At 53.0% G+C, this 23,543-nt stretch overlaps 1 protein-coding gene across 10 annotated transcripts in view; it reads left to right on the forward strand.

The window, feature by feature from the left end:
- NCAM1 (neural cell adhesion molecule 1) overlaps nt 1-21,767 on the forward strand; it is an 83,195-nt gene extending 61,428 nt beyond the window's left edge. For 4 of the 10 annotated variants that reach the window (XM_066203509.1, XM_066203510.1, XM_066203511.1 and 1 more), the window contains 6 exons: nt 6,185-6,309; nt 7,022-7,202; nt 15,188-15,395; nt 16,075-16,191; nt 17,160-17,918; nt 18,928-21,767. In XM_066203509.1, coding sequence (XP_066059606.1) covers nt 6,185-6,309; nt 7,022-7,202; nt 15,188-15,395; nt 16,075-16,191; nt 17,160-17,918; nt 18,928-19,042 — 1,505 coding nt within the window. In that variant the 3' untranslated portion in view covers nt 19,043-21,767. Of the gene's footprint in view, nt 1-6,184; nt 6,310-7,021; nt 7,203-9,745; nt 11,287-15,187; nt 15,396-16,074; nt 16,192-17,159; nt 17,919-18,927 lie in introns of those variants that run through there. The other 6 variants (XM_066203513.1, XM_066203516.1, XM_066203517.1 and 3 more) reach the window with 2 other exon arrangements.
- Nucleotides 21,768-23,543: the final 1,776 nt, after the last annotated feature.

The raw sequence follows: 23,543 nt of genomic DNA on the forward strand, positions 1-23,543 counted from the left end.
AATTACTGCTGCTGCTGGGGATGATCTGTGCTCTCCCCTGGCCTCACCTCGGGGCTGCAGCGAGTGAAACCAGCAGCAATTAGGGAATGAGAGCAGCTCTGTGCACCCCGGGGGCGGGGATGGAAACCTAATGAGGCTGCAGGGGTCTCTTTCCTGCCTTTTTGGGGTTTGGGCTCAGCGGGATCACTGCCATGTGGGGGGAGATGTCTGTAGGCATGGAGGAGGTTTAGGAATGTCTCTCCTTGGATTTAACCCTCTGAGGTTGCTCCAGGAAACGGTTCTGTTCCAGTTTTGACGTTTTTCTTGCAGCCCCCTCCACTCTGGGACCTGTTTTGCCTTGCAGTGGCTGAGCTCCCCTGAGAAGGGATTTTTTTTCAGGTTGGACGGGGCTTGGAGCAGCCTGGTCTGGTGGAACATGCTCCTGCCTAGGAGTGGAAAATCTTCATGGTTCCTTCCAACCCAAACCATTTTATTCTCTTTATGCTGCTAACTCTGCCCTTGATCTTTACCTGAAGCTCCTCTCAGGAGGACAGGCAGCCTCTCCTGCCTGGTTTGAAATCTCAGGTTATATCGGGCTGGCTGGAGTCTGGGGAGATGTTTCTCCCCGACCAGAAGACACGGATTTTCCTTGCAGGCAATCCCTCAGTAACCCTTAAACCTCCCCCCCTCACAGTGCCCGGAGTTCTGTGTTTAAAGAGAATGGATTGAGAGCTTGGCTGGAACAAATGGATTTTACATTTTGTGCCATCAGTTTTTTCCCCCCCGTAATGGTCTGTCCTCAGTCTTGTCAGAGACAAGCGCCCAAAAGATTAAGGGTTTAATTCTCTATACATCAAATTAACGGGGAACCACCGGAGCCCTGTGGAGGAGCCTCATTAGGATGAGACAGAGGCACGAGCGTGAGAGACGCGACTTGTGGAGTGATTTGGGACGGGAATGTGGGCTCAGTGCTCTGCCCCGGGCTGGCAGCTGGTGTTCCCCTCATTCCCTGCCTCTCTCCCTGCACTCCTCCCTCTCTCCCAGCAGCTGCTGCCCTCCCTGGCCCCGCTGGTGATGGATCCTGTGCTGGCAGAGCCCCTCGGTGTCACTGCCCATGGCTCCCACCCTCCCCAATCCAGCCACGGCTCCCGGAGGGAGAACTCTCCTTGGGCACCGCAGCAGGATTTTCCCTTTGCAGCTGTTGTTCAGGAGCACGTCTGTGCTGCGGAGGGAGCACACCCCGCCGTGGGGTGCCGAGGTCTGCCCTCCTTTCTCCTCCGCTGCCTCGCGATAACGATATTCCCTTTTTCTTCCCAGCAGTTTTGTGGATTCCTGCAGCACTCCTGGCACACGCTCCAGTGATTTTTGTCCCTTTTGTTCTTTGTATGACTAAGCAGTGACGCAGCTGTGCCTAACACAAGGCCGTAACTCAGTGCTTTCTGTGGTTTAATATTCTTATTTTCCAGGCGGTTTTACTGTTCCCCCCCCCGCCCCGGTGTTTCTGATATATGCTGGCTAATTTAATTTTGCTCCTATTTTTTATTTACTCTGTAATTCTGTTGTTGATTTTTTTTCCCTTGCCCATTGTTTACATCAGTTTTTTAATTTTTTTGTATTTTCCATGTGACCTCCTCCACTTTCCTTTCAACCAAAACTCATGTGCGTGCGTATCATGTGAATTTGTCATGTGGCTTGCATGGTGCTGATGATGTCGTCCTCGCTGGTGAACAGAAGGTAAAACACTTTGTTCTGATTGGTTGCCTAGATTTTTGGGGTGAGGATTCCCCTCTGGGATCTCCAAATTCCAAAAAAAAAAACCAACAAAAAAACCCAACAAAAATTCCTTTCCCGCCGAGCCTTTTTGGAGGAGTTGCTCGTCACTGTCTGCATGGGAAGAACTCGACTTCAGGTCTCTGCCTTGAGCTGGAAAAAACTTGGAGGGAAAACAGGAAACAAACAAACAAAAAAAAAACCCAAAAAATCGCCTGGCTCAGTCATTTGCTTCTTCATCCTCAGAGCCCAGCAAGGAACTGTCCTGGGAAGGTGCTAAAAAACCTCTGGGGTGAACAGCAAAGGCCAAAATCCTTTTGCCTCTCAGGGAACCAACCGCAGACTGGAATTCGATGGGAAATCAGGGCTGGATTCCGGGAGCACCCTCTGTCCTGTTGCTTTAGCAGCATTTTGACCCTGTAAAATGCACATTCATGTCGAGATACGTGCACACATCCACACTGTACAGGTTCAGTTGTACAGTGGACAAAATAATCCCGAACTCGCTGATGCCTGATTACTTGGAGCGTGTCCCAATTTGATTTAAGAAATTATTTTCTTTTTATTGTGAGTAAAACTGAAGCATAGCTGGAACGAGAGCTGTGTTACGAAATGCTCTCTCTGTACAAAACGCTGTTCTAAAATCCTCTCTCTCTATGAAGTTCTGCATATAAATCCTGTGGAGCAGCACACACAGCGCTCGGAGCTCACACAGTTCTCACCAGGGGTGCTGCTGCACTTCTGCTGCCCGAGCCCCTCGCTCCTGGCAAGGCTTTGACCAGAGCTCAGCTCCCAGGAGCAAACCAAGGAGCCCATGACTGACCCTGGCAGGTGCTGGAGGTGGAATCAGCCTCCAGCCAGGCGTGGGGCGCTGAAGAACAATTCCTGCGATTTTCACACCTTCGCCCTGTGCGCAGTCCCGGGGGGAGGGAGGGGAGCTCCTGCTTTTCTGCTGCCCCAGCCAAAGGAGGAGCTGCGAGAACCAGGGAGGAGTTGGCTCTTATTTACACTCCAGGAGCTCTGGAATCACCTTTTTGTCCGGGGCCACCCCCCCAGGGAAGGATTTAGGCCGGGGATTTGCCAGGAAAACCAAACTAACACCAGTAACCTTCCCACATGAGTGCATGCACAGAAGGGCCCTGTCCCCGGGCTCTGCCCTCCCCGCTGGAACTCCAGGGGGATGGGAGACGTGGCTGTCTCGTTTCTGCACGTTCTGTTTGTGTTCTTCCTCCTGCTGCCGGTGTTTGCTGCCCTCGTGTGTCCCCCCAGCCTGTTCCCTCCCTGGTTTTGCCCCTGCTGGAGCCTCTCCTGGTGTCTCTTCCCAGTCCCGTTCACCTGGTGCTCCAAGGCTGCAGAAATCAGCCCTTTCCTCCTTCCTCTGCTGCAGAATTTCCCACTCCTGCTCTCTGAGCACAGGGAGGGTGCAGGACCTTTCCTTGCTGCCGGCTGGGCGAGGATTGAAGCTCAGTTTAAAGTGCTGAGCTTTCATTTTCTCCTTTCTGCCCAACCTCAAGTTGCTCCTGGTGCTCGTGGCACCCTCTGAAAAACGCAACAAAACCAAGAATTTCCGAAACCCCGCAGACCAGTGGCAGGGCAAGGAAGCACTGAGTAGAAACCAAAGGGTTTTGAGGACACCAGGAAACATTCCCTGCTTCCCTGCAGCAGCAGATGTTTGGTGTGCCGATGCTTTAGCAGGGAGTGGGTGAGAAGTAAATTGGAAAAGTGATGGCTCAGAGCTCTGCCCTCAGCCCCCCTGCCCCCAGCAGGGCTGGGGAGCCATGCAGGCTTTGGCAGCCTGGAGAAAAGTCCTGAAATCCTGGATCAGGCTCACCCTGGGTGCGTGTGGAGCCCAGGGGAGGGACGGCTGGGCTCCCCTGGCGGGGATGGGCTGTCCTGGATCCCCAGCACAGCCAAGGATACACCTGGCACAGCCCCTCTCCCAGGTAAAGCTCCTGCCTGGGGCCTTCTCTCCTTTGCTGAGAGTCCTGGGGGGAAGTTTGGGCACGGCTCAGCCTCAGTCCCTCGGCATCGTCACTGGGAGCACGAGGTCCTGCATCCCTCCTGCACAGGGAGCGTTGTAGTCAGATATTTGGGGATTGAACAGAGGAACTCGGGGCTCTGTGGGGTCCTGGGAGGATTCCCCGGTTTGGGAAAGGCTCTGGGCAGGGTGGCCAGGCTGATTTCTGCCCCGTGTGAGCAGGAGCTGCCCTGGCATGGAGCACCCCCGATGCTGTTGTGCTTTGCAGCCCCCCGTGCATGTCTGAGCATGAGCCCCTTCCCCGAGCTCCTGCTGACCACCTTCTCTCTCCAGCTACTCACCTCTTCACTCACTATAGGGTTGCTGATTCTGCTGGACTAAACCTCTCCCACTAAACTTCTTCCTCCTCTGTTTGACACACTAACCCAGTTTTCATTTTACAGCCCTGTGTCTGGATTGCATCCACCTGCTTGAGACAAATGAAATAAATCCGTGTTTCTGGAGAGAAAACCCTGCTCCACCAGGGCTTGCACTGCTCCACCTGTCGGTTTTCAGCACTTTTTTGAGCGTTCTTTTCTTTGAAGGGAAACGTTTCTCAAAGCAGGAATGAATTTAAACTGTTGGGGGAGGGAGGAGTGAATCAGGAGCTAGAAATTAGGGAATTCAGAGTGAAGAAAAGGAAGAAAAGTTCCAGCAGAGCAGGCAATTAATCATGGGGATGGCTGTGTGTGAAGTACAGCAGCATCTCTGACATTTAAAATCAAGAATAAGCATCTTTTCAAAGGATGTTCCTATTAGTCTCGGTGCTCAATCACTGGGGGAAGAAAAAAAAAACCTGCAGCCTGTGTTAGATGAAAGGTCAGACTCTGTCAGTGCAGTGTTCCCTCAGCGCCGGGAGATCTCTGTGCTCATTCCTGATCATCCCTGAGGCTGGGGGAGCGGGGAAGGGCCGAGGAGATGCTGCTCCTGTCGTGTCCAGCTGCAGGATCTGGGCTCTGCCGGTGGTGGGGGGCTCAGGGCTGCTCCTGGAGCTGCTGTGGGGCACAGGGGACAGAACCAGCATCTGCCCTCTGGCAGCTCTTGGGGACCAGCCAGGACAGTTACTGCAGGGTGACTCCTGCCCCAGTCAACAGCAGGGGCTTTGTGGTGGTGCCTGTCTTCTGGGATTGAGGAAAGCAATATCGCTGCTTGTTTAACTGGCGTGTTCAATATGCCCAGGTGAGGGTGAAGTTTTTGCCTGTTTATTTGTGCTTTAATCCACACCCGTGTCACCTTTTCATGGTCAGTGTGCACTGAGACAGCTGTCCCAGGGTGGAATCCACATCTGGAGCCTCCAGGGGCTGTGGGAGCCTTGCAGTGGGGATAAAGGCAGAGGAAAGGGTTTGGAAAAGCAAGACATAACCTGGAGAAAGGGATTGTTGCCTCTTTACAGCCGTCAGAGGAGTTGCTGTGTTGTTAAACACAAATGTGTGTGTCCCACACTCCCGGGGTGGGATCGAATTCCCCTCTTGGAACAGCACAACCAAACGGAATTCATCTCAAATCACAGTTTCAGCCCGGGTCTTGCAGTTTTCCCATTGGTATTTCCCCAAAAACTGTGCTCATGTTCCTTTGAAAGGGAGGAGGGAGGGGAAAAGGCTTCAAATTCCTTCTGAAGGTGAACCTTCCTCTGGCCACTGAGAAATGCCTGTGCTGTCCGTGAGGAGCTGGGCACAAATCCAGGGGTGTCCATCTGGAATCACACCCTCTGCATTTGGCTTTTGTAGCAGAGCTGCAGGGTGGGATTGGGATCCTGGCCTGGAGGGATTGAGGGGCTGGGCAGGAAAAGCAGTTTGGGAGCGGTGGGTTCAGGGATGGAGTTGTGCCCTGCAGGAGGAAGGGACATTTGGGCTGCACTTGGGGAAATGATTGCCTTTTGCTCCTAAGAATGGTTATTCCAGAGCAGTGAAGGGGTTTCTCTGAATTCCTCTCCAGTCCCAGCAGTGAGGGGATGTGCTCTGGGCCTCTGCTGAGGTATTTGCACGTTCATTTAAGTGGTGCAACAACTCTAAAACCCCTAAAGGGACTCAAAGTGCAGACCTGGGTGTGTGTGGGAGGCACAAGGTCCTTTCCAGAGGTGCTCTTTACATCCCATCCCACAGCAGCTCTTACAACAAAAGCAGCATTTGCAGCAGTGAGGAATTGCTCCTTGCTCTGGGATTTTCCTGGGGGATCTTTCTCACTCTGACTCCATCCCAGCACAGGCAGAAATGGAAATTTTGGTGTTTCAAATGCAAACGTGGCAGATATTCACCTCGGACACACGGTGCCCTCTGTGTCTGGGTCAGCTGATAATAAAGATAATAAATACCGATAATAAAGTTTTATTCCGACTTTTATGAGCGCTTTTTCCTTGATAATGCCTTTTTTTATTATTATTTTTGTTCCCCAATAACCCTGGCTGCCCCGTTGTTGCAGGGGAACCCAGTGCCCCCAAGCTGGAAGGTCACATAGGAGAAGACGGGAACTCCATCAAGGTGAACGTCATCAAGCAGGACGATGGTGGCTCCCCCATCAGACACTACCTGATCAAGTACAAAGCTGTGAGTGTGGGGCTGCCCTGGGCTCTGGGAGGGTTTAGCAGAGAAATCTCTGTCACTCAGCTGGTTTGGGTTTGATGTGAGGGAGAATTTTGGGTTTGATGTGAAGGAGAATTTTGGGTTTGATGTGAAGGAGCACTTTGGCAGGACAGAGGGGTACAGAACTTGCAGCTTTGGAAATAGTTCAGTGCTGGGGCAGACTGAGAGGAAGGGAGTGAGGGGGTTTCTTCTGCTGCTTTGGCATCTCACCCTCTCCGCTCGTGGTTTCAGTGGATCCCAGAATAGCTGGGCTTGGAGGGAGCTCTGGAGATCACGCAGGCCACAGGAAAATGATTGCCTTTTTCTCCTAAAAATGGTTATTCCAGAAGAGTGAAGGGGTTCCTCTGAATTTCCCTCCAGTATCCGCTGGATAACATAACATTGGAAGGTTTTAAATGACATTTGAAGGTTTTAAATGGCATTTGAATGTTTTAAATGACATTTAAAGGTTTTAAAGCTGAAGACATCCCCTGTCCCTCCCCGTGCCAAAGGGGCACGGCCGGGACACGGAAGTTTATTCTGCACCACCTCGTGTCATTGCCACGCAGATTTACATTACTGAAAGCAAGCAAACCACTAAAAGCAGTCAAGCAAATCAGCCTAAGCATAACCTTGGAAGGTTTTAAACGACATGTGAAGGTTCTGAGGCTGAAGGCCCCCCCTGTCCCCCCTGCAGAAGCACTCCTCGGAGTGGAAGCCCGAGATCCGGCTGCCGTCGGGCAGCGACCACGTGATGCTCAAGTCCCTGGACTGGAACGCCGACTACGAGGTCTACGTGGTGGCTGAGAACCAGCAGGGCAAATCCAAGCCTGCCCACTACGCCTTCCGCACCTCGGCGCAGCCCACGGTGATCCCAGGTACCCGTGTGTGCCCCGCCGCGGGCGCTGCTGCCCCGTACCGCCCCACGGCTCCCCTAACGTGCCCCGTAACCCCGGCAGCTCGCTTGCTTCAAGCCCCCCGTGGTCGGTTCCCCTCCCGTGCCGAGCTGAGGGCGGCGGGCATGGCTGTTGTGCATCCCCGTGGCAGGGATGTGGGAGCGCTCCCCTGGCCAATCCCTGCCTGGCTGTTCCCCAGGGGATGGCGGCTCCCGGTGTGGGGTGGGAAAAGCTTGCCGAGAGCACCAGTGGGGTTCCCGTGTGGAGCTCAGACAGATCCTTCAGATCGGCGGCTTTTCACAGGGCAGATTTCCCTTCCTGCTTGTTTGGCCGTCTTTGGAGGAAGAAGGGCATGAGGAGTTGGCAGAGAAGGCCAACTCAGAGAGTGAAAATCCCTCTCCGAGCGTTTTTCCATTCAGATTACCCAATGACAGCAATTTTCGAGCAGCAGCGATTCAACTTTGAGGAAAAAAGAAAAATAACTCCAAAGCTTTAGGATGCTGCTGGAAGCTCTTAAGACAGACTGTACTTATTAGTGTGCTCAGAAAGTGAGGGGTAAGGACAATTTGCTGCAAGAACCAAGCAGAACTCTCAGCTGGGAAACTGGAATCGAGCAGTTTGTGGCAAGCTGTTGAAAGGACAGTCAGGATTTCTTTTACACGTGGGGACAGTTTAAAAAAAAAGGAGGGGCAAAACCCACACAAAGACCCCAAAACCTGAGGGCGGTTTTGCTGGAGCAGCTGTAAATTGGAGTTAAGGGCAGGGACGCTGAGTCAAACCCGCCCTGCACAGCCAGGGTTGGTGCTGCCGGCCCATCCTGAAGGGATTTATTCTGCCTCATGTTTTCTGTTAAAACCAGAGAGTTTCCTTCGGTCCTTCCCCGAGAATTCAGAGCCTACCCTGCCCCCTGTGCCCATCCCTGGCTGCAGGGAACAGTCAGACCCCGTGGCTGAGGCAGCTCACGGTGCTGAGCACGGAAATGGGTGACTTCGGGCTGGAAAAGTGGGGCTGGCAGCGAGGAGGAGGGAGATGGGGCAAAGGAGAGCCTGGGGGTGCTGGACCAGGGCGTAGTCGCGGGTGGGAGGACCCTCGGTAACTCACTAAACAACTCACCCTGTGATGCTCATCCTCAACACCTCTAACCCTCGCTCTGAGCCTTTTCAACCCATGTAACACGTGTGACCTTCTAAAAAGCAGGGAAAGCCCAGTTTGTTCCCAGAGGTGAAACTCCTCCGCCCTCTCTGAAGTTGTCCTTGGCTCAGCTTGGCGTGAAGCGCAGGAGGAGCAGGGGTCTGAGGGATCTGAGGATCCTGTTGCACTTGGAAGAGCAGATTTGGGGTGTGTTCCGGGAGCTGGAATTCAGCTGGTCCTCAGTGCAGTGTCCTTGTGCAGTGGCGTGGTTGTTGCTGGGTCTGTGACTCTTCTCTCCTGGGTTTTTTTTGTCGTTTTGGCCTTCCAAGGTGTTCCCTGGTGCCCAGGCTGAAACGACTGAGGAAAATAATTCCAGGGCCAGGCTGGTTTTCCCTCTGCTGTGCAGCCCCACGGGTTTTATTGCCAGTCTGCAGCAGGGAAGAGGCTCTGTGTGTTCCTTTCCTTTCCTTGTTGTTCCCGTGGCGTTTCTGTGTGTTTTTTGTCTCAGAATGAGCTGGGCAGGACTCAGAGGCAGAGCTGGAGCAGGCATTGCTGTGCCTGGCAGCAGTCACCAGGGTTTCCCTGCAGGAAAATGTGCATTTCTTGTCTGGAGTGCTTTGTTCCCCTCACCTGTGCAGAGTGGCTGGAAGGATCAGGGTGTTATTTCCAGTAATGATGATATTAATAATAATTGGCACGCTGGCACTGGGGTGGTTCCCAAGCAGCCGGGAGGCTGAACGGCAGAGTCAGAGGATTCCTCAGTGCTCCTTGAGGATAATGTGGATTGTTTACCCCGGCTGTGGGGAAGGGCTGGGGCAGGCAGGTGGATTCTCTGCTGCACCAAAGCTGTTCTTGTTTTCCTTTTTTCCCCGTTGAAGGCAGCGTTGTGCTCTCCAGCTCCAGTCACCATTTCCCTGTCTCTCGCTGAGCCCCTTCTGTCCCATCATTTTTAATCTCATTTGCTTGCAAACCCCCACCCTTGGACCCTGCCTCGTCCCCTGCTCTGCAGCTTTGGGCTTTGCTGAGCTTCTGCCCCTTCTTGTGCTGAATGTGCTGCTCCTTGAGCCCTGAGCCATTTTAATTTACGAGATTAAAGAAACCTTTGATTCTTACGTTTTCTGGATTTATGACCTAATTTTTTTTATCTATTTTTCTCTCTCTTTCTCTCTCTCTCTCTTTCTCTTTTTCTTTCTTTTTTTTTTTTTTCCTTCCTCTCTTCCTTTCTTTCCCTGCCCTCTCCCTTTTCCCTCCCCCCCCCCAATTCCTTTCCTATGTCTGTCATCCATGGTCACCTTGGATCTCACGGGGAACATCCACGCTTGCCACATGCACCAAATTTGTTTTTAAAACAACCACATTCCCCCCTCCTGGGAACCATTGTCTGGCACCTGCAGCGACCTTGGGAAGTCCATCAGCGTCGTCCTCCTTTGTCTCATTGCTTCTCTCTGCAGTGACTCTGCTCTTGCTCTGTTAGAAACTTAAGCAAAACAAAACAAAACAAAAGAGTCAAATAAAGCAATATTTGCTTGGGAAGGCCTGGGTCCCACCAAGGTGTGAAAGGAGATAACTTTGCTTCAGAGGATCGTGTCAGTTCAGAGGAAAAAAAAAAAAAAAAAGAAACAAACACAGAACACTTTAAAAAAATGTTTAATTTGAAAGAGTCAGTATTTTGTAACAAGGAAAAAGAAAGGTTTAAGCCAAGTTTTTTTTTTTTCTCTTCAACAATTTTTTTTTTTGTTACTTGTAATGAATTTGCCCTTTTAAATGGATGTAAAGAAAGATTTTTTTTTTTTTGGTGTTGTTTGCTTGCTGTTTTCATCAAAGGAAGGTGCAATGTTGAAAGCCTTTAAGATCCTGCTTTTGACTGATTTCTCTGCACATCATCTGGTGCTGATCTTGTGCAAAAGGAGGCCCGGTCCACACCCCCAAACCCAGAGACTGTAAAAAAGCAAGAGAAGATTTGTCAGAGACCGTCCTGCCGATTGCCCAGACGTCTCTGGGGGGGCTTTTTGCATGTGGATTCAAATGCCTGGAAGGTTTTTGCTGCCCTGCTGCTCTGACCATAAACGTCAGCTGCGATCACACCGGGGGCTCCGCTGCTTGTCCTTGTCCCTCCCTGGTGTGCAGATTCCACCGTGGACACGTGGATTTCCAGTGCTTCTCTAACCCTCCCTGGATTTCCACGGCTGTGGTGCCACAGGGAGGTCCCTGTGCTTGCTGTTCTAACAGGAGATCTTAGCTTGGCTGCAGTTACCTGAGCAGCAGAATTATTGTCATTACTGATCCTTAGTAACACTCCGGGTTAACCGTGTGCGCGTGTGGCAGGATTAATCCGTGCTCTAAACTGGGGCTGTCGAGCCATCTTTGGTAGCAAATCCTGGGAATTCCTTTGGGCAAAATCCAGGTGATTTCTGCTTTGCTTCTTTAAAAAAGAAAAAAAAAATCCCCCCAAAAAAGAAACAAAAACCCACATCAAAAAAAAAATAATCACAAAAAGCTTGATATAACAACCCCAATAAATTCTTTGTGACAGAAAATCCATTGGAATAGGAAATCCTTTGGGATAGGAAATCCATTGGGATAGGAGATCCATTGGGATAGGAGATCCATTGGGACGGGAAATCCATTGGAATAGGAAATCCGTCCTCTCCGATGCTCTCCTAAAATCAGGAGATTTTAAAATCCTTGAATTGTCTGTCCAGAATGTGTCAAACCCTCTCAGCTGGGCTGGGGTTCTTCTTCCTGACAGAATCCTCACAGGGACAAGAAAAGTCCTGCCCCATCTCGTGTCTATCTCTGCCCTCTCTGCTCTGCTGTGTTTGCTCAGACCTCGTTCTTTATGAGTTGTGAATCTTCTGTCTGGACTGGAAATGAAAACTTGGGGCAGGTGTCACACGCAAAAAGCCTGTGGATTTCTCTCTCTTTATTTTTTTTTTAACAAAACCCCCTCATTTCCAGTGTTGCAGGCACTTTGTTAGAGCTTTGGAGTTTTGCTGAAGTGCGGCAGAAATAATCCTGCTACTAAACCCTGGTGTGGTTTCCCCTCTCACTCGATTCACTGAGTTGGTTGTAGAGCTGGGCTCAGCTTTTTGTGGGTTTCCCCTTATCCACAGAGGCTGAGAGGTTTTCCTCACCAAAATCACAGTGATTAGAATTATCTCCAGGACTTGGGGTGGTGTGGGGAGAGGGCAGCACCTGTGGGGGGGTGTCTGTCCCAGGAGAGGGTTTAGGGCAGGGGGGGATTCTCTGTGGCAAGAGCTGAGACATCATTAATGTGGCTGAAATTAATCCCAAACTCATCAGCGGTCAGGAACCCAGCCAGCCTGGAATATAGAAAGCTTTCTGCTGCTTTCTCTTGGTTAAAATCAGGAGCATAACCGGGTTTTTAGCACAGATTTGTGCAGGTTTGTAACACACCAGACACCAGAGATCTGTCAGACCCTTGAGGTCTCGTGTTCAAGGTCCCAGGCCTCGATGTAAGTAAAATAAAATTCAAAGAGAGTTCTTAGAAAAGCCAGCTCAGAAAGGAGGCAGAGATGCAGATCTGGAAGCAGAAGATGCTCCAGCGCTGGGATTTTCATCCCAACAGCTCCCAGAGCCTGGCAGGATTCCCCCAGTTTGTTCAGGAGATGTTTGTCAGGGCACTGTTCGGCTGTTCCCGTGGGCAGGGAGGTTTGGGAACGTCCAGCTCCGCCAGGAGCAGCTGCAGGTGTCTGCACCTCCAAGGTTCTGGGGGGTGAAAAGAAGGTTTCATCTCTAAAAGGTTTTAAAAACAACTTCTCCTGACTCTTGGAGCTGCTGGAGCGGGGTGGGCACTTGGGGCAGGGGTGTGATTTCCTCCAGGAAAGAGGATTTTGGTGTCTCTGTGCTCGGCCAGGAGAGGAGAAGCTTTGAGGTGACCTCACTGCCCCTTGCAGGACCTGGAGGAGCTGGCAGGAGGAGTGGAGAGGGAATATTTCCAACGGGTGAAGGCACAGGGAAGGGGGAATGGCTTCTTGGGAAGGAATTCTTCCTTGTGAAAGTGGGGAGGGGCTGGGATGGAATTCCCAGAGCTGCCCCTGGATCCCTGAAGTGCCCAAAGCCACGCTGGACAGGGCTTGGAGCAGCCTGGGACAGTGGGAGGTGTCCCTGGACATGGCAGGGGTGGAATGGGTGGGATTTAAGGCCCCTTCCAGACCGTTCCGGGGTTTTATGATCCCCTGACGTTCCCCGGTCGGTCACAGGGAGCAGCAGGGCTTGAAGGAGCAGAGCACAGAGGTCCCAATTCCCACTTCTGCGAACCCCCAGTGCCTGGCCCGGGCACAGCTCCCAGCCTGGTGTGTGCTCACCCCCAGGTGACATGAATTTGAGATCCCATGTGCTGAAATGTGGGTCGGTGTCGCCGGCAGGGCTGGGGACACCGGCACAGGAGGGTCCCTGTCCCCACGGGGAGCTGGGCAGTGCCTGAGGGAACAGCTCTGTAAAAACCTCGCGCGGAGGGAATTCCTGCCTGTGTGCAGGTGCAGCATCCCCTGAGAGCTCGGAGCTGTTCTCCTGCCTGCACAGAATGGGGTTTTTTTAAATTTGTTTCGTCCCTTCTTCTCTCTTTTGCCAAATCCTGTAGGACCTTTGAGATGCCTGGGGTCCCAGCTGCTTCTCTCCATCCCTTTTTTTGTCTGTCTGCCTGTGCCTGGACATTGTCTAGCTGAGACCCCTCTAGGAAGACAGAGCTGAGCTCTCTCTGGCAGGGCAGTTTTGGTACAGGAGCCAAAACTGCTGGGTGATTTTACTGTGCACTGTGACACGAGGGGGATTCCAAAAGCCAGCCTCGCAGGAAGCTCATTTTCCATTGGAAAAAAACAAACAAACAAACAACGTAATTTGTAATTAATAAATTCTTCACTTCTTTAGAATTAAGGACTCCAGAAGTTCTTTAATGGTTTGTGTTTCCTCATTTAACCGGTGGAAGTGTTATTCCTCTTAGCCCTGAGAGTGGCAAAAGGGGATTAATGGAAGGGTTGGATGTGGATCAGGTCAGAAGTGTCCAGCACCGATTTATTACATTTATTTCATGCACACAGTGTGAGCAGCTGCTCCACAGCCCATTTATTTATACTTTTCCTCTTGTACACAGAGCTGTTTCAGGCCCCAGCAAACCCTTTAGGGCTGTCTAAATATTAGTTCCATTAAATACAACATAAATCCAGCTACAGGATGGAGGGAACGAAAGTATTTGGAGAGCAATTTAATTTAATCAGATGGGACAGCCTGTGGAAAGAACAGTCTCCACTGTTGCTGCATTTTACGGGAACAGCAGAATTCCTTTACAAGGGAAGAGAGGCAGCACCAAGAGCCTCCCACGTTCACGGGGTCGTGGAGGATTTTTGTTTTATGTGTCCTTGCTGCCAGTCCCTGGAAGGTTTGGAATATCAGTTCATGCCATGAATGGGGATTGATGAAACCACAACTAACGGAAGAGGTTCGAAAGCCTAGAAACCCGAATCGCAGGCAATTACCTTGGCCCAGATCCATTGTGAGAGGTGTGAAATCCCGGAACAGCGCAAAAACAGGGACATTGCTCCGCAGGCGTGCCCTGGTTCTCCCCCCTCCATCCTCCTCCTCCTCCCGGGGCAGGGCAGGGCAGGGAGGGAGGTTGTCCCTGCTCAGGGCTCTCCCTGGGGTTTTGGGGGGATCAGAGGGGTCAGAGCAGGAATTTGGGGGGTGGCAGCTCCTGGAAAAGCTGGGATTGGGGAGAGGAGGCGAAGAGCAGCGCTCTGGTGTGAGGGGAATTTTCCCGGCTCCGGAGGCACCCCGGGCAGTGTGATGCTGGGATGCTCCCCTGGGCTCCTTCCCTGTGGGCAGGGAGGGGTGACACAGCTCCAGGAGCTGGGCAGGGGCACACTTAGTGACTGGATCATCCACAAAACCATCCTGGGCACATCAGAAGAGGGAAAAATCCGTGTCCTCCTCATCCCTGCAGGCATCAGAGGGTGATGGTCAGGTCGTAGTGCAGCTTGCTGGCAGGGGCTGGGCTGCGGGACAGTGTCCTGCTGCCCAGGGGCTGGATTTGTGATCCCAGTGGCAGGCAGGTGCCTCACTGTGGCTTCTCTGTCCTTTTCCTGCTGGGATCTGCGTTCCTTGATCCATCTGGGGGTCACAGGATGCAGCACCGCCTCTCTGCCTCCTGTTCCTGAGCAAAGAGATGCGTGGCAGAGGGTGTGGCTCTGCCGGGAGCCCCGGGAAGGCTCTTCTCACCTGCGCAGGTCAACCTCAGTGGGGCTGGGGGGATAAAGGGGCTCTGCTGGGGGGTTCTGCAAGGCTTTGGGGCCCCAGGGGCTGGGATGGTGAGAGGCTGGGTGGCCGTGAGCACATTCTGGAGAGCTGGGTCTCACCTGAGCTCCAGGGAAGGGTCGAACTCAGTTTCACCCCCTCGGGCTCACCAGCTCTGAGCATCGCCCAGGGATCTGTGTCCCGCCAGGAAAAATCCTGCTGCAGAGCCTGGGCTCTGCTCCCCCTGCTCCTTGGGCCAGGCCTGGGCAGTGCCAGAGCCACGCTGGACCTTCCTCTTGGGGAGGAGGAGGAGGAGGAGGGAAGCAGGAGCCCCGCTGGGTGTGTGCACAGCAGGAGGACGTTCTGCTGTCTGCTTCCCGGGCTTTACCCCACAGGGACGGGAAAAGCCCCGTCAGGTCCATCCTTTCAGGCAGGTTGTCTGCAGGACAAAGCACTGGTGATGGCACAGGGCTGGCACAGAGGGTGGGCTTCCCAAAAAAGCGACTTCAGCACGGCCAAACCCGAGCCCTGAACCCCCAGATTTTAACCCCAGCGCCTTCTCTTCTTCTCTCCCTTGGTCTCTGAAGCCAGCACTAGCCCTACCACGGGCCTGGGCACTGCTGCCATCATTGGCATCCTCGTGGTGGTCTTCGTGGCGCTGCTGGTGGCCGTGGATGTCACCTGCTACTTCCTGAACAAGTGTGGGCTGCTGATGTGCATCGCCGTCAACCTGTGCGGGAAATCCGGCCCCGGCGCCAAGGGCAAGGACATGGAGGAGGGCAAGGCGGCCTTCTCGTGAGTACGGCCCCCAAATCCTCCCCCTCAGGGCAGGGGAGCCGCCTCGGGGGCTGGGGGACCCTCACCTCTCTGGGGAGGGGCCGGGGGTTTGTTGGTGCTGGCAGGGAGGTGTTCGGGGAGTTGTTCTTCTGGTGGCGTTGTCTCGTTCTTGTTGGTGGCCTTCAGATAGGTGACCCCAGTGCTGGACACCCCAGGGCTGGACATCCCAGTGACCCCAGTGCTGGACATCCCAGTGACCCCAGTGCTGGACACCCCAGTGCTGGACGACCCAGTGACCCCAGTGCTGGACATCCCAGTGACCCCAGTGCTGGGCATCCCAGTGCTGGACATCCCAGTGACCCCAGTGCTGGACATCCCAGTGACCCCAGTGCTGGACACCCCAGTGCTGGACGACCCAGTGACCCCAGTGCTGGACATCCCAGTGCTGGACATCCCAGTGATCCCAGTGCTGGACACCCCAGTGATCCCAGTGCTGGACATCCTGGATATCCCAGTGCTGGAGCCCCCAGTGCTGGACGTCACCCGGAGCTCGGTGCACTGTGGGCAGTGCCTGGCAGGAGCAGTGAGCCCAGGGGACACTCCCCAGCCCAGAGCTGTGTCTCCCGTGCGTGTGTCACCGTTTGCAGGCTGTCTTTGCAGGAGGAGCCGTCCCTGCCCATGCCATTCCTCGTTACAGGAAGGATGAGTCCAAGGAGCCCATCGTGGAGGTGCGCACGGAGGAGGAGAGGACCCCCAACCACGATGGGGGGAAGCACACGGAGCCCAACGAGACCACCCCGCTGACAGAGCCAGAGTATGTGGCCTTAGGCTGCCCTAGCACAGGGGCACTGCATTGCCCTCAGCTGCCCTAATCCCTCAGGAACACCAGTTAGGGCAGGAAGAGAGGAAGAAAGGTAAAATCTGCACGTGCCAGTGAGGAAGCGCCTCCTCTCAAGCTTCAGCGGTCGCTGTTCCCAGCGCTGGAAGGGAAAGGGGAAGGCAGCAGTGTTTCCTGGAAGGCTCTGCCGGTCTGTCCGGCGCGGAGGTGCAGCGCTGTCCAGGGCCACTGCAAAGGATCCAGAGCAAAGCCAGCCCCAGCTGGCAGCGAGCCCTGCCCCAGCAGTGCTGGGTGGAGCCCGAACCCGTGGGGAGAGATCCTCCGCAGGAGCTGGGCCCTGGGTGTGGAGTCCCAGCGAGGCTGAGCGTTCTGAGAGAGAGCTGAGAGCTCAGCGGGCCTGAGGCTGCGTTCGTGTGCGTGCGAGAAAAGGGGGTTCGGTTTGGTGGGGCTGTGCAGGCCTGCAGACACACCTGCAGCAGGACAGGACGGGGTGAGGGGCTGCAGCCAGGGTCCCGCAGTGGGACCGTGTTGTGGTGGTGGCAGTGGCACGGGGCTGCAGGCTCAGGGAGCTGGCAGAGAGCTGCCTGGAGAGCTCAGGACCCAGAGGCTGAGAGTTTTAGGTGAGGAGAGAAGAGTCTCTGCAAGCTGACAGGATCCCATTTGCCTCAGCCCAAACACTCCACGTGAACAAGCCATTCCTGCAGGTCACGTCCTCTTGGCTTATTTTTCCTCTTCCTGATGATCCTCAGCCATCCCAGCCTGGCTCCCTTTGCATGTGTGACCTCTGCAATCTCTGCTCCTGAGTCCCTCTCCATGTCACGTGTGTGTGCTGTCCTCACTCTCCCTCTCTGCCCCCGTCCCTGCTGTCGTTTCGGGCCTTCATTGTCTCTCTCTCTCTCTCTTTCTCTCTCTCTCTCTCTCTGGTCCCCGTGTCCCCCTCGCAGGCACCCCGCCGACACCGCGGCCACCGTGGAGGACATGCTGCCTTCTGTCACCACGGGCACCACTAACTCTGACACTATCACTGAGACCTTTGCCACTGCCCAGAACAGCCCCACCAGCGAGACCACCACGCTGACCTCCAGCATCGCCCCTCCGGCCGCGGCCGCTCCCGACGCCAGCGCCGCGGGCCCCGGCCAGGCCACCCCGGCCAAGGGCACGGCCGGCGCCCCGGCGTCGTCACCGCCGCCCTCCTCCAGCCCCAAAGTGGCCCCTCTCGTTGATCTCAGCGACACCCCCAGCTCTGCTCCGGCCGCCAATAATTTATCTTCAAGTGTCCTGCCGGGGCAGGCCGTGCTCAGCCCCAGCGCCGCCGACGCCGCCAAAGCCGGGAACAAGGCGGCCGCCCCCAGCCCCGCTGGCCTCGCGAGCCCCGCAGCTCCCTCGGAGCCCAAGCAGGAGGTGGCCAAGAGCCCCGAGAAGGAGCCCGTGCAGCCCAGCACGGTGAAGAGCCCGGCAGAGACCCCCAAGAACCCGAGCAACGCGAAGAGCGAGGCTGCCTCGGGCAGCGCCGCCAACCCCTCGCAGAACGAGGACTTTAAAATGGACGAAGGGACCTTCAAGCCGCCAGACATTGACCTTGCAAAGGATGTTTTTGCAGCTCTTGGCACTGCTTCTCCTCCTGCTGCCAGCGGGGCTGGCGGGCAAGCCCCCGAGCCTGCTGCTGCCGCCGCTGCGGAGGGCTCTGCCCCCGCAAAGACCGAGTACGGCCACCTTTACTCTTGTGTTGGTTGTGTGCTGTGTCCCTCGTGCCCTGGTGCTCGTGCCGTGTCCTCTGTTGGGTGTTCTCTTGACTAACCTCGCTGTTCCCTTCCGCCAGCTAACTCACCCGAGAGCCCACGGGGCTCGGCTGGGAAGGTGGCAGGAGGAGAGCAGGAGCAGGCTGTGCCAGGGAGGCAGAGGAAAGGGGATTTAGCAGGAATGTGTTTGGTGTTCAGGCTTTTGGGCAGCTTTGTCTGTGCTGGGTTGTCCTCTGGAGAGCAGGAATTGTCCAGTTTGGTGTGCAGGGTGCTGAGGTGCTGCAGGTCACGAGCACAAGCCCCAGATGCCATCTCCTGCAGGTCAGGGCTCACTCAGGGCAGCAGCAGTGCCCCGTGCAGGGTGACAGCATTGGGACCTCTGCGGTTGTCCCCAAGCTGGCAGGAGGTTGGAGCAGTCTGACCCTGGCTGAGGGAGGGGGGAGCACCCTGAGTTGGGCAGGAGAGAGGAAACAGCACCTGGGGGCTGGGGGGGGGGGGGTCCCAGGTGTGCTGCAGGTGTTGGACTCTGGCTGGGCTGGCAGTTGTCACCTCCCTCACGCTCGTGAAAATGTCTGTGACACAATTCCCGTCCTCCGTGTTCCCCCTTTCTCCAGCATCCTGGGGATTTCAGGACTGGTTTCCCCTAGGGAGACACAAAGGAAGAAAAATGGGATTGCTGCTAAATTGTCAGGGAGTTTGGGTGCTAAAGCCAAATCCTTCTGCAGCTGTGTGAGGTTTCTGAGCCCTGAGCCAACCCAGGGCAGCAAAAGCCAAAAAACCCTCTTAATCTAGAACTAAAGGAACCAGGCTGGGGGAGCTGAGCTCGGATTTCCTTATTCCCCCATCAGGAAATGCAGGTTTTGCTCTCCCAAAGCCGTTTGTTCCCAGACAAACACTCTTTCCCCCGTGGCTAGCTCAGGCCAGCCCGTGTTTCTGTGCCTCTAAAGTGTGTCCTTGTGGTGCTTCTCCCCAGGAAAACGCCCGCAGAGGACAAAGGCTCCGTGCAGGACAGGAAGAGCCCCGCGGCAGAAGTGAAGACGGTGCCCAACGAAGCCACACAAACAAACGAGAACGAGAGCAAAGCATGATCAGCACCGGCAGAGGGGACGGCAGAAACCTTCACCCGAGCATTGAAATCACAACCCACACACCCATCTCATTCCTCTAGTGTCTGTTGCCTTTTTTTAAGAAAGAAAAACAAACCAACCAGAAAAATGCATAAATGGGGGGAGGGAGGGAATGTCTCTTTATTTTTCCTTTTTTTTTTTTTTTCCCCTCTTTTTGGCTTTTTTGTTTGTTTGTTTTGATTTCTGTTTGGTTTTTTTTTCGTTTGTTTGTTTGTTTCTTTGAGGTTTCTAGACAGGTTCTATTCGTTGTGCACTTGCTTTTAAAAAGTAAAACACGTTAAGAACAGGGTTAAACCCGTCACCAAATCAGGGCTCAGCTGGCCCCGTGTACATTCAGACAAGCAGACATTGCAATGCTGGTTGCAATGCGGTTGGGAAGCTCAAAATCAAGTAGTCCTAGACACAAAAAAAAAAAAAAAACCAAAAAAAAAACCCACCAAAAAAAAAAAAAAGACAAAAAAAAAAAAAAGAAAAAAAAGAAAAGAGACCCTGTTGTTTCCTTTGTTAGTATAGCAGAGATAACCACTGTGCTGCTGGGCACGGCTGGTGCTTAAAGAACAAAGTCCACAATTTATTTTTATACTTTTCAGTCGAGTTTGAACTATGTAAAGCCTCATAAATAAGTTATAATTTCTGTTCACCTTGTATCTGGTCAGTATGCAAAGTGTCTCGAGCTCTTTGTGACTGAATCCTGCTCGCCACGTTAGACCTTTATTTGGGGTTTATTATTATCTGTTTTTTTAGGAAGAATGCCAAAATTGCAGCTTCGGGGGATGTATTTCAATTTGCAGTATTCAGACTCTACGTTTCTTTTTTCAATTTTACGTTCATTTCTTTTTTTTTTTTTTTTCTTTTTTTGTTTGCCAACTTTGGTTCTTTCCAGTGTTTACAATTGACAAGATATTTTTTAAACTTTCGTTGTGTTGAAATGGATGTGTAAAATAGCTGCCTTTTTTTTTCTTCTTCTTCTTCTTCTTTTTCTTTCCTTTTTTTTTTTTTTTTTGGTTTTTCAGTCAATCCAGTCCTGTAGACACTAGGGTTAGCAGCATGCTTGCTTTGCAAAGGGAGACATTTTTCAAACCATGGATGTTTACAGTAGTCGTTTCCCCTTTTCTCTTTTCTTAATTATTGTTATTATTATTATTATTGTTATTATTATTATTATTATTTCTTACTGGAGTAAGAAGAAAAGCGATGCTGGGGTTGGGTTTGGGGTTTGGTTTTTTTTGGGGGGGGTGGGTTGAGGGTGTTCAAACCACTTGGCCACCAGTCAAGGGCTTTACCCAGCAATCCCCAAATCTGCATGGGCCGAGGGAATTGCTGGGGAAAATCCTTCTGTGCTTAAATTTAGTTTGAAGTCCCTCGCTGGACCTGGGCCTGACTGCATAAGAGAAATATCATCTCTGCTTTTTTAGGACATTCTCCCCTTTCCTTCACGGGACCCTCCCGGAGCTCTGAGGAGCACAAGGGAGCTTGGGCAGTGTGGGCTGGTCTGGGCTCAGGTGTGTGACCAAATCCATCCCTCCTGATCATGGCAGAAAAAACCAAGTTTCGGTAAATTCCAGTCTCAGCTAATTCCAGTTTCGGAAAACACCAGATTCAGTAAATCCCAATTTCAGAAAACAGCAATTTCAGTAAAGTCCAATCTCAGCAAATTCCAGTTTTGGAAAATACCAATTTCAGAAAATATCTAAGAAAATCCCAATTTCAGTAAATTCCAGTTCCAGAAAACACCAATTTCAGAAAACACCAATTTCAGTAAACCCCAATTTCAGAAAACGCCAATTTCAGAAAATCCCAATTTCAGTAAACACCATTTTCAATAAATTCCAATTTCAGTCACTACCATGTCCTCTGACTCTAAAAAGTAAAAAGAAAAAACCCAAAAGTAAAGATCTTTTTTCCCCAAAGGTGCTGGGCAGATTCCAGCCCCTTCCTGCAGGTCCAGCCCCACGGGGTGATCCTGGGGGATCCTTCCCTTGGGGGATCCCATCCCCTGGTGTGCCCTGCACGACCCAAACCCCGGAATTCTGTGCCAGGGACATCCCTGGGAGTCCTGCAGAGCTGGGGACGGGCTGAGGCAGCCCCTGGATTAAATTGTGGAGGGGAGAGCTGATTAATGGGGTTTATCATCAGGAATCGTGGAGCAACACTGAGATTTTCGGGTGGGAGAGCTGATTGATGGGATTTATCATCAGGAATCATAAGAGAATACTGAGATTTTGGGGTGGGAGAGCTGATTGATGGGATTTATCATCAGGAATCGTGGAGCAACACCGAGATTTTGGGGTGAAAAGGAGCTTTGAGCAGAAGGAAGGCAGAGGAGTGTAGGGAGAGACCAGCCCATTGTATAGAGATGTTCCTCCTGTTGGGGTTTTGGGTATTATTTCCTTTTTTTTAATTTTTAGTTTTATTTTATTTTCCCTTTTTATTCCTTTTTTTTTTTTTTTCAATTCTACTTTAGATCTGCAAGCTTGTGCACTGTGGGTGCGTGACTATTTTAGTGTGAACCGTGTTTTTTGTCATAGTATTGAAATAATAAAAGCTTCAACATAGTTTGGATGTGGAAGGTGTAGCGCTAGTTCAGATTTGAGAAACAAAAACAGAACAAAAAAAATATTCAGGAATTAAAATAATTTAAAAATAATAATAATAATAAATAAATTTTAAAAAAAGAAACAACAAAGAGAAAGAGAACAACTCTTACAAAGAGCAGAAGCCTTTAAACGAGAAAAGCAACCCGAGCTGAGTGTGGCGTTCCCAGAAGGATGAGCGGGGTGTGGAGGCTGTGTCCGTGTGTTCCTTGGGAATATGCAGTCTGTTCCAGTGGCATCACACCGTTCCCAGCTGTGAGAAACAATGGTCTTGTCGTTTGCTAACTGTGGGGTTTCTTGCGTTTTGTTTTCCTCAGCTCCTGGGGCGCCCGGGGAGGGCTGGAGGTGCGGGCTGGGGCTGCCCTGCCCGTCCCGGCTGGATTTGGGGCAGGGCTGGGGCCTCGTTCCCGAGCCTGGTGCCAAAGGCAGCCCCTGCATGTCCTGTCACAGCAGTGTCCCTGAGCTCTGGGCACCCTGGGCTCGTGGTCCCAAGGATTCCTTTCTTTTCCCCAAGGAAATGAATCCCTAAAAGGCAGCTGGGCAGTGCTGGGCAGCAGCGGTGCCTCCATCCCTGTGGATGTCCCTTTGTCCCTTTTTGTCCCCAATTCTGGCTGCTTCTGTCACCTGTGTGTGCTGTAACCCCCAAAGCCGAGCAGCTGGTAGGAAACACACCAACATTCCCAAAATCCTGACAGGGACCTCCCCCAGCTCCTGCCAGGTGGGCCCTGGGGGAGCTGCCCCACCTGGATTGGCGTTTTTGTCCCGGGAGGTGACGAGCTCAGAGCCCAGCCCAGCACGCAGGGACAGTCTGGGGGTGGCTCTGCCTGGGCTTTAGGGTCCCTTCTGTCCCACAGCTCTGGTTTGGGGTGGATGGAGGCAGGAGGGAACCCTGAGCCGCGTCCGGCAGCTCCTTCCGGTGACCCTCCCTCCCCTGTGCTGGGTTGACACCGCCCTTAACAGCAAATCCACGTTTCATTTCCAAGTGTCCCCTTCCCAGCCAGCTGCAGCCTCAGGGCTTTGACCTGTCCCCTTGCCGGGAGGGACCAGCCTGAGGTTGGTGGCGCTGCCTTGGCTGCTCTGGGGTTGGTGACAGTGCCTTGGCTGCCCCGGGGCTGGTGGCACTGCCGTGGCTGCTCCATGTGTCCTTTCCTAAGGTTGATGGCACTGCCAGGGCTGTCCCAGGGTTGGTGGCACTGGCTGGGCTGTTCTGTGTGTCCATCCCCGGGGCCGGTGGCACTGCCAGGGCTGCTCCATGTCTCTGTCCCTAGGATTGGTGACACTGCCAGGGTTGCCCCAGGGCTGGTGGCACTGCTGTGGCTGTCCCAGGGCTGGTGGCACTGCCGTGGCTCCCCCAGGGCCGGTGGCAGTGCCATGCCCACCCCTGCCTGTCCCCAGTGTCCCAGGAGCTGCCATCTCGTGCTGCACCATTCGTACAGGTGACAATAGTGCATCCCGCCCGTCGGCTTCCAGAGTGGCGTTTTCTCCTCACACTTTTCTATGGAGCCTTCAAACCCCACATTTTTCACCACCAGGCTGTTTTGATAGTTGTTCTCAGCCCCTCCATGGCCATCCTTCCCCAGCATTCCCTACTTTTGGGGGCCTTCTATCTTGTTAAAAAAAGAAAAAAACAAAAAATCTTTTTACCGAGTGGAAACATCGACTCCACCTTTATCCCCATTCTCACTGGTGTAAATACTGATACTAACTGAGGATTTTGACTTTGCATTCTGTCAGAATACTGTGTTCAAATAAAAACTACAAAAAAAAGAAAAAAAAAAAAGCTGATGCCTGCAGTCTGCCCTTCTTTAGCTGCTCTGCCGACACCTGGTCCTGCTGCCTCCTCCCAGCTGAGTGGCGCTAAAAGCACT

The sequence above is a fragment of the Chamaea fasciata genome, unplaced genomic scaffold (assembly GCF_029207755.1).
Source record: "Chamaea fasciata isolate MVZ Bird 193981 ecotype frontalis unplaced genomic scaffold, bChaFas1.0.hap1 SCAF_24, whole genome shotgun sequence".
In the NCBI taxonomy this organism is placed as follows: domain Eukaryota; kingdom Metazoa; phylum Chordata; class Aves; order Passeriformes; family Sylviidae; genus Chamaea; species Chamaea fasciata.